The sequence below is a fragment of the Danaus plexippus genome, unplaced genomic scaffold, assembly GCF_018135715.1.
Source record: "Danaus plexippus unplaced genomic scaffold, MEX_DaPlex mxdp_53, whole genome shotgun sequence".
In the NCBI taxonomy this organism is placed as follows: Eukaryota; Metazoa; Arthropoda; class Insecta; order Lepidoptera; family Nymphalidae; genus Danaus; species Danaus plexippus.
The window spans coordinates 61,111-71,046 of NW_026869873.1; the positions used below are offsets into that span (position 1 = coordinate 61,111).

The following is a 9,936-nucleotide window of genomic DNA, read 5'->3' on the forward strand; positions in this document are numbered from 1 at the left end:
GGATGACTTAGCAAAGTGTTCAAACTTGGTCGATCAGCGGGATTCTGTTTATTTCACAATCAAAATTGCTATAGCTATATACAAATGCTTAAAGCAATAACGTCACTTAATTATAGTTAGTTTATTGATATCATAAAACTTATATAATTCAAAATTATTACCTTTTGAAGTAAAGCTTCTATGAGAAATTCAAACGTTTCACTTCTTTGGGAGATGACAGAATTATCGTTTTTGGGTCTGTATAATTAAGTATGTGTTGTCTACACTGCTTCGGATCATTTTCTGCACTTATAAATGGCATTTTCCCGTATCCCATCAAATATAAAATTATTCCCAAGCTCCAGATATCACTTTTTTCATCATAGTCTAATCTAAGATAACCCTAAAAAATAGATTTGAATTTATCTATTAAGTTTATAATTTACCGTGTCATCCGTTTCAAACAACTCAGGAGCTGTAAACTCAACGGTCCTTGTTAACTTGATGGTATTGGAAAACTTACCCTGTAAAGCCCATGCGTCCCTTATTTTTTTCAAAAATTAACTGATTTAATCAATCCAATTACATTGAATTTACTTCTGATGTTCCAAAATCAGACAAGAGTGCATTAGTTGTCTAAAATAGATATTTAAAGTTTTAATATAACGATAGTAGTTATTAATAAAAAATAATGCTTACAGGTTGACCAATTAAAGTGTCTAATGTGCATTGCAAAAGAATATTTTGAGGTTTTCTGAAAAATATGTGAATAGGTTTTCAATTATACAGATCTCGATGTAAAACCCCTTTATGATGTAAATGCTTTAGTCCATTTGTTATGTCACAGAATAACTTCCTACAAATAATGATTGGATTTAGAGCTACCAAATATGACTTTCTGGCATTATTTCAGGATCCACTTCATTTTCTACATATTTAAAAGTTTAAGAGAATCAAAACATTCAATAAAATATTTATTTAAGACAATATATGAATATTCAAAGTAATAAAGTTAAACAAAACCTGGATTGTAAAGGTAGTTTTGTGACTGAAGATATTTTTCAAGATCGCCACCGTTGCAATACTCCATGAGTACGAACAACCAAGGTATTATAGGCATAGTGATTGACGGGCGATACATCTACTGTCAAAAAAAAAATATTGAATATCTCACCTCGAGCCAGCTATGTTTATATTGGACAATATTAGTATTATGTAAACATTCTCGAATTCTTACTTCACGTAAAATCTGAGAGTTTAAGATAGTAAATTATTTTGAATTTTACTTTTTGTAACCAGGATCGATCATCACCTACAGGAACTTTCTTAACCGCGTACTCTCCCTATTAATTTTTGATACTATACAATTTTTACTAAATATACGTTATCTAATAAATGGTGACACAAATATACTTGTCCAAAACTGCCACTTCCTGTTTTCATATTTATTTTTAATTTGAAGATACCAATTTTTTTTATTTGTCGAAAAAAGTTTCTATAATATCCAGTAATAAAAAGACCCGGTGGTAAATTCTATTTAAATATCTATATTATTGATTACCCGCCATAAAATTGTCTGTAATTACTGTACTCAAACTATTCATTAAAATCACTTTTTTATACAGATTGTGAAATTCACACGCATTTATATAGCATATGATTGATTGATATGTTACACTTTAATTAATACTTTAGGAACTTCAAATTCATCATATTTAATATTCTTTTTGTCAACAAAGGGGTTTGAATTAGGTGATTCAGATTCTATATTTTCAGATGAAATGGACCAAGTTAGTTCGTTATGATGCGTTTTTTGAAAGGTAGTTTTAGGAATATTCCCAATATACATTGAATTCATTATGACGTCCTTTATTAAAATTAATCTAACACAAATTATCACCTGTAATATAAGAAAGTAGGATTGAGCTTCAAAGGAAAAAACGTCTACGTCAATTGGTTGACCACACATCGGGCATACAGACATTTGACTTATAGCAATCATTTTTGAAAGTTTCTTACTGTGACCTTATGGTTTCTCTTTCTGTGATGCGCAATACTTTGACACCAATACGGTGATTTTCTGGGTCATATAAAACCAGCCGATCTCCTTTATAAGAAACTATTTGGTACTTGGGAGCCAAATCAAATTTAGAATCACCTAATAAACCATGACGTTAAGTTCTTAAGCAAAATTTTTACAAAATGATTGGTTTAAATTGAATGAGCACAAGTTGTTTCCATTTCTTGCAATAAATTCTTTTCTAAAAAATTTTTACTGATTAGTCCATGGAACGTATCGAGCAGTGTGGCTGTGGGGCAAGTTTGGTTCGTATACCATTAATTGAAATAAATTTTGATCGACATTGCCGTCATTCTGTGTAATGATTTCTTCTCTAATATTAGGACATATTCTTAAACTCAAATAGTGACTCTCATCTGTATTACTACTTAAATTGTTGTTCTCCATCTAGTATTATAATTATTTATTATGTATAATTATTTACGATTCCAAAATCTAAAAAACGTTTCTTGTATTCATATCGATTAATGTATGTTATAAGTAATTAAATTTGAAATTAGTTTGTCTAAATTTGAATGTTTTGAAAAATAATTGATACACTTGTAAAAAAACGGTTTTTATAAGATCAGAGAAATGCTTCTGCGTCAATTTTAGCTGTTTGCTCAACGTTATTTTCATTTAAATCGTTGTCAGCAAAATCTTCTTCTCTTGCAGTTACACTAAAAATTGTAAAGAAGTTTGTGAAATGCTACCTAGGACTTGCGAACGAATATGCTGAGTATCCAACAAAAGCTAATGCTGCTGCTCCTCCTGTTGCAGATAAAATAGGTACTACAATGCCTGGTATCTTTTCTTCTTTTTCTTCATTCGGATTTACAGGCTCATCAGGAATATCCGGAGATGGTGGTATTTCAGGGTTATCGGGAAATGTTTCTTCAGGTGTACTTTGTGTAGGTTCTACTGGAACCGGTTTTGGTGTTAAAGTTGTATCTATAATAAATTAAATAAATGAAAAGATTTTACTTGGATCAGGTGTAGTTGCCGGCGTGGTGGTTGTGGTTGTAGTTGTCGGCGTAGTGGTTGTGGTTGTAGTTGTCGGCGTAGTGGTTGTGGTTGTAGTTGTCGGCGTGGTGGTTGTAGTCGTCGGGGTAGTGGTTGTAGTTGTCGGCGTGGTGGTTGTAGTCGTCGGGGTAGTGGTTGTAGTCGTCGGGGTAGTGGTTGTAGTCGTCGGGGTAGTGGTTGTAGTCGTCGGGGTAGTGGTTGTAGTCGTCGGGGTAGTGGTTGTAGTTGTCGGGGTAGTGTTTGTAGTTGTCGGCGTAGTGGTTGTGGTTGTAGTTGTCGGCGTAGTGGTTGTGGTTGTAGTTGTCGGCGTAGTGGTTGTGGTTGTAGTTGTCGGGGTAGTGGTTGTAGTTGTCGGGGTAGTGGTTGTAGTTGTCGGGGTAGTGGTTGTAGTCGTCGGGGTAGTGGTTGTAGTCGTCGGGGTAGTGGTTTTATAAGTATAATCACATAGATTGAATTTACCTGTAGAAGGGCAAATTTTTGGACCACTAAACTCATCATCACTTTCACGATATGCACAGCGCAATCTTTCACTACATCTCAAACAACTCAATCGTTGCGTCATACACATCGAAGATACGGCTGCGTTGCAATACAGATAGTCATCGCCACTTGCGTGATAGATACCTGGTTCTGGAACCATTGCATTCATTGTAATCTCTATATGATTTTTTGTAAAAAGTAGGCAATTTGTATCTTTTGGATTGTTAATATATAAGAAACTATTCTTCCAAGCAAAAATGAAATAAACGCAATCTTCTGTCTAAAATACATTGTGATAATAAATATTAAATGCAACTGCTTAAAATCACATGTTACTAGTAAAATAATATATATTAAAAACAGTAAGAACTCTATAGTTAATTTATATTATATTCTTTGATTGAAACATACCTTCTGGCACAACAATTGACACGCTCCAATATCTTTAACACGCACAAAATTAGGTCTCATAGGATAAAGAAAATTAGACGCTACAATCCATCGAGAAAAACATGAATCAGGTGAATCTAAAAAAGCTTTCGACCGTAAACTTTCGTATCTACACATCTTCGATAGTAAATGCCTTTTATTACTCTAATTTTCAGCATATTTTTTAGGATTTCTTTTACCAGACATAAATTAATACAGTCTTCATTTGTGAGATTTTCATTTACTGAAACATAATATCCGCAAAAACCCAAGTGGGCATGTACAATCCGATTAAAACAAAAGTAAGATATAATCCAAAAAATAATGAACATAATATAATTCACTCAATTTTATTAAGCATGCATATTCATTTTTATATATTATATTATTTATAGTAATATATAAAAAATAAGATTTTCTTGATTTAAAATATTTTATTTATTAACTAACAATTTTAAAAGTTATATATCAACTATTTGGCTGACGATGGTAGTTATATATTATTGATGCCTAGATTTATAAATTTATTCTTGAAAAAGTATATTACAGATGAATTTTAAACGAAGCTCTTATTTATAAATAAGTATTTTTTGAATTTCAATTATAGATTAAGACTGTAATACTGAGAATTATATCATGGATTCAACATAACAAATTTAAAAAGATTATATATAAGAATTTTAGCAAATCACGCATTGCATGTTTATACAAATATGACCAAATTATACACAAAAAAATAATGATTTTACAAAGTAAAAGAGTTTAAAATGTTAATTTAAATCGAAGCAGTTTTTTATTTTTTCTGTAAAATAGAACAAAACCTTTACAAAGACATGGTAAATAATTTTGAAATCGTGAATTTCGAGCGATATTCACATTTTCTGTGATTGCTAATCATTTCATCGATTAAAATGAATAGAACCGTGAATTTCGAGCGATATTTACATTTTCTGTGATTGATAATCATTTCATCGATTAAAATGAGTAGAACCGTGAATTTCGAGCGATATTTACATTTTCTGTGATTGATAATCATTTCATCGATTAAAATGAGTAGAACCGTGAATTTCGAGCGATATTTACATTTTCTGTGATTGCTAATCATTTCATCGATTAAAATGAATAGAACCGTGAATTTCGAGCGATATTTACATTTTCTGTGATTAATAATCATTTCATCGATTAAAATGAGTAGAACCGTGAATTTCGAGCGATATTTACATTTTCTGTGATTGCTAATCATTTCATCGATTAAAATGAATAGAACCGTAAATTTCGAGCGATATTTACATTTTCTGTGATTGATAATCATTTCATCGATTAAAATGAGTAGAACCGGGAATTTCGAGCGATATTTACATTTTCTGTGATTGCTAATCATTTCATCGATTAAAATGAATAGAACCGTGAATTTCGAGCGATATTTACATTTTCTGTGATTGCTAATCATTTCATCGATTAAAATGAATAGAACCGTGAATTTCGAGCGATATTTACATTTTCTGTGATTAATAATCATTTCATCGATTAAAATGAGTAGAACCGTGAATTTCGAGCGATATTTACATTTTCTGTGATTGCTAATCATTTCATCGATTAAAATGAATAGAACCGTAAATTTCGAGCGATATTTACATTTTCTGTGATTGATAATCATTTCATCGATTAAAATGAGTAGAACCGGGAATTTCGAGCGATATTTACATTTTATGTGATTGCTAATCATTTCATCGATTAAAATGAATAGAACCGTGAATTTCGAGCGATATTTACATTTTCTGTGATTAATAATCATTTCATCGATTAAAATGAGTAGAACCGTGAATTTCGAGCGATATTTACATTTTCTGTGATTGCTAATCATTTTTAGTATACCTTTTTGTTTTACATTTGCAATAGAGCAAAAATACAGTTTGTGCAATTTTTTTTGAAGTCATTTTACATTATTAAACCCCGAATATATTCCCCAAAAGCTTGAACTGCTTTAAAACGATGAGACATTTTATTTTTAACGGATGAATTCATTTCGCCGTATGTCAAATCTTGACCGATCGGTACAAAGATTGGATCCCTACAATTTTGTTTAAAAATACACGTATAAATATACCACCCAAAACTTTCTCCTCTAGGAGGACTAACGATTTTTCCCTATTTCACACATAAGTATTGCATGCAACTATACCCGACTGCATCCTGTGATTACTACTGGTTCGTCAGTTTCATTCCAGTAACCCAAATGCGTATACGCTTTGGCACTTTGACACTATAAACTAATATTTATTTGTTGTAATTATGGCAACCGATTCAGAATCTAAAATTTTAGACAGCTTTTCTAGTCCAAGAGATTCAACAAAATATTTTCTGCAAAATTTATAAAAATATTTATATTATTACATGTAAGGCCCGGGTAAGTCGTTCCATGCATCAAAGCTTAAAGATGTATCTTCGACTAAAACAGGTTTTTTTACGATACTATATGCTTGTTTGCATTTTTCTTTACAGATTAATACTGCATCTCCTTGAATTTCAGTCACTAAAATTTATAAACTGCTATATACATATATAAATAAAATTCAAAAGAATCAGTGTTTATTTAAGTACAAACTACTTACGCTCTAAATTTACCCGATTGAAATGAACTGTTTCGATCAAATCAGGAAATAAGTCTGTAAATATGCTTATTAATTCCTCGTATTTATGATCGTTAGTAGAACAAAAATTAATTAACATAATTGATTTTCGTGAAGATTTGTTCCAGTTGACTATTTATTTATTCCAATAGGTGTAAGAATTAATTATTAGTTTTTTTAAGAAATATCAATTAATGAAGTAGTTTGAACGCAAAAGATAATAAAAAAATAGGGTGATTCATAAATAATTAATTTGTGTCATCATCATTATTTTAAGCGATTTAATTACAAAAGCATCGTATATTATCTTCACAATACAAAATTGGTTCATAAAAAATAGATAGTAACATTTGTGTAGTTTTGTTTGACTTGCACTTTTGATTTATATAATTAAATAATCAATATGTTATTAATTTCGCACTTTACTTATTTAAAATGCTGAAAAACAAAAAAAAACTATGTTGTGATCATAAAACAGAAGGTAAATTATCTAGTATTTACATTCTTAAAATTAAGGAATTTATGATGTGCTGTATTCGCTTATGCATGAAGTATTATGTGTACGACGACAAAAAGATCAACTCAATACAGCAGCTATAATTCAACAGCCTTTCAACATTAAAACATTTAAATACTGGAAAAAATCTTCTCTCAAAGAATATACTCCATGCTTCACGGAACAGCATCATTTTAAAGTAAATAAATAATGCATATATATTTAAAGGAATCCTCTAAAATATTTAATATCCCTTTATACAAGATGACTTTTATCTTAAATTATTGGACTGGTCTTCTCTATCTGACTTCATTGCGATAGGAGCTAATGAATCCGTAATAATGTGGAAGCCAGATTTGAATAGTCAAAACACAATTTCGAGTATTCCTATGAATGCACTATATATAAAAACGATAAACGAAGATAAAGTTTCTTCAGTCACATGGAATAATCAGGTGATAATTTATACATTATTTTAGCTTATGTAAAAAAGCTAAACTAATGCATTATAGCGTATAATTCAGCAATTGATTTTGCAACACGTTATTGTATTGCTCAATTGATTTGTATTACCTAAAGGTTGCTTCTACTCTGGCTGTTGGTTATAATTCTGGAGAAATAATTATCTGGGATGTTGAAGTTCAAAAACCTATTCGGACTTATACAAATCATGAACAACGCGTGGGAAGTTTAGATTGGTTAGGACCTCTTCTTACATCTGGAAGCCGAGATAAATCTATAATTTCAAGAGACTTACGTTGTCCTTGTCAGACCATTTTTAAATGGGAATACCATAAACAAGAAGTAATTTGTAATACTACTTTGAAACAGTTAATAAAAAATGTTGCTATCTATTTATTAATCTATTTAATCCATAACATTGTTTATATATATATCAATATTTTTTTGTTAAAGGTATGCGGAGTATCATGGAGTCCAGAAGGTTGTGGAATGGATGGTCTTCTAGCTTCAGGAGGCAACGATAATTTGCTTTTGATATGGCGATTGGGTTATGATCAGCCTATTTTAGTACTTAAAGAACATATTGTAATTGATTGTTAGTAAAATGTGTTATTTCAGGCAGCTGTAAAAGCAATAGCATGGAGTCCGTTTCATGCTGGTATTCTTGCTACAGGAGGTGGTACAAATGATAGATCTGTTCGATTATGGGATATTAAAACTAACAATTTCACTAAAAATATAGATGCAGCAACATCAAATGTGAAAGCATTTACTGATACTGGGAGCCAAGTAATTTAATAAATAAATTTAAAAAGCTACTGATAGATTTGTAATATACTATGGTCAAAAACTACCCAGCAATTGTTAACAACACATGGGTTCACATATAATCAAATAAATTTATGGAATGTTTCATATCCAAAATGTACCCCTTATAATCTTGAAGATTTTGATTTAACCAAAGTCTGTTTTCGCACACATTAACATTAATTTATTTAGGCTGGCGTATTTGAAGGTCATACAGCACGAGTTTTGTACTTATCAATAAATTATAGTGGAAACGTAAATATGAATAAATCTATAAAATATTCAGTATGTCGCGACTGCTGCGGGTGACGAGAGTCTGCGGTTTTGGAATATTTTTCCATCTTTAAATACAGAAATGGATGAAAATAATCAACTTTTTGGTAATTATAATCTTTTATGGAATTTTATGTAAACATCAAAACTTTGAATAAAAAAAATGGTTTTAATTAAAACAATGTTTTTTGTATATTTGCTTTTTTCGAATCCAAGGGATTTTTGGTTGAAACTGCTGTAAGCTTTTTCATAGAAAACACGCATGACTTATCGCAACACTCTTTTTTTTTGCTATGTTTAGCTGAACGTTGACAGCTCAAATTATATGTGATTTGAAATCCAGCATCTTCTCATGATATAAAGTTAATAAATTTACCTTCGTAAATTTTGTTCGTTATTTGCATTCTTATACGAGGATGACTTAGCAAAGTGTTCAAACTTGGTCGATCAGCGGGATTCTGTTTATTTCACAATCAAAATTGCTATAGCTATATACAAATGCTTAAAGCAATAACGTCACTTAATTATAGTTAGTTTATTGATATCATAAAACTTATATAATTCAAAATTATTACCTTTTGAAGTAAAGCTTCTATGAGAAATTCAAACGTTTCACTTCTTTTGGGAGATGACAGAATTATCGTTTTTGGGTCTGTATAATTAAGTATGTGTTGTCTACACTGCTTCGGATCATTTTCTGCACTTATAAATGGCATTTTCCCGTATCCCATCAAATATAAAATTATTCCCAAGCTCCAGATATCACTTTTTTCATCATAGTCTAATCTAAGATAACCCTAAAAAATAGATTTGAATTTATCTATTAAGTTTATAATTTACCGTGTCATCCGTTTCAAACAACTCAGGAGCTGTAAACTCAACGGTCCTTGTTAACTTGATGGTATTGGAAAACTTACCCTGTAAAGCCCATGCGTCCCTTATTTTTTTCAAAAATTAACTGATTTAATCAATCCAATTACATTGAATTTACTTCTGATGTTCCAAAATCAGACAAGAGTGCATTAGTTGTCTAAAATAGATATTTAAAGTTTTAATATAACGATAGTAGTTATTAATAAAAAATAATGCTTACAGGTTGACCAATTAAAGTGTCTAATGTGCATTGCAAAAGAATATTTTGAGGTTTTCTGAAAAATATGTGAATAGGTTTTCAATTATACAGATCTCGATGTAAAACCCCTTTATGATGTAAATGGTTTAGTCCATTTGTTATGTCACAGAATAACTTCCTACAAATAATGATTGGATTTAGAGCTACCAAATATGACTTTCTGGCA

General features: G+C 30.6%; 2 protein-coding genes across 2 annotated transcripts; one reads left to right on the forward strand and one right to left on the reverse strand.

The window, feature by feature from the left end:
• Positions 1–2,624: 2,624 nt before the first annotated feature.
• Positions 2,625–3,809, reverse strand: LOC133320736 (uncharacterized). Its single transcript, XM_061529334.1, has 3 exons — positions 3,023–3,809; positions 2,752–2,989; positions 2,625–2,718 (listed from the first exon to the last, which is right to left on the reverse strand). Exons 1-3 carry the CDS (start codon positions 3,708–3,710, stop codon positions 2,625–2,627), a joined length of 1,020 nt encoding a protein of 339 aa, XP_061385318.1. The 5' UTR covers positions 3,711–3,809.
• A 3,628-nt stretch (positions 3,810–7,437) lies between these two features.
• On the forward strand, positions 7,438–8,356 carry LOC133320730 (uncharacterized). Its single transcript, XM_061529328.1, has 4 exons — positions 7,438–7,551; positions 7,676–7,900; positions 8,012–8,125; positions 8,177–8,356. The coding sequence occupies exons 1-4, from the start codon at positions 7,438–7,440 to the stop codon at positions 8,354–8,356; spliced, it is 633 nt and encodes a 210-aa protein (XP_061385312.1).
• Positions 8,357–9,936: the final 1,580 nt, after the last annotated feature.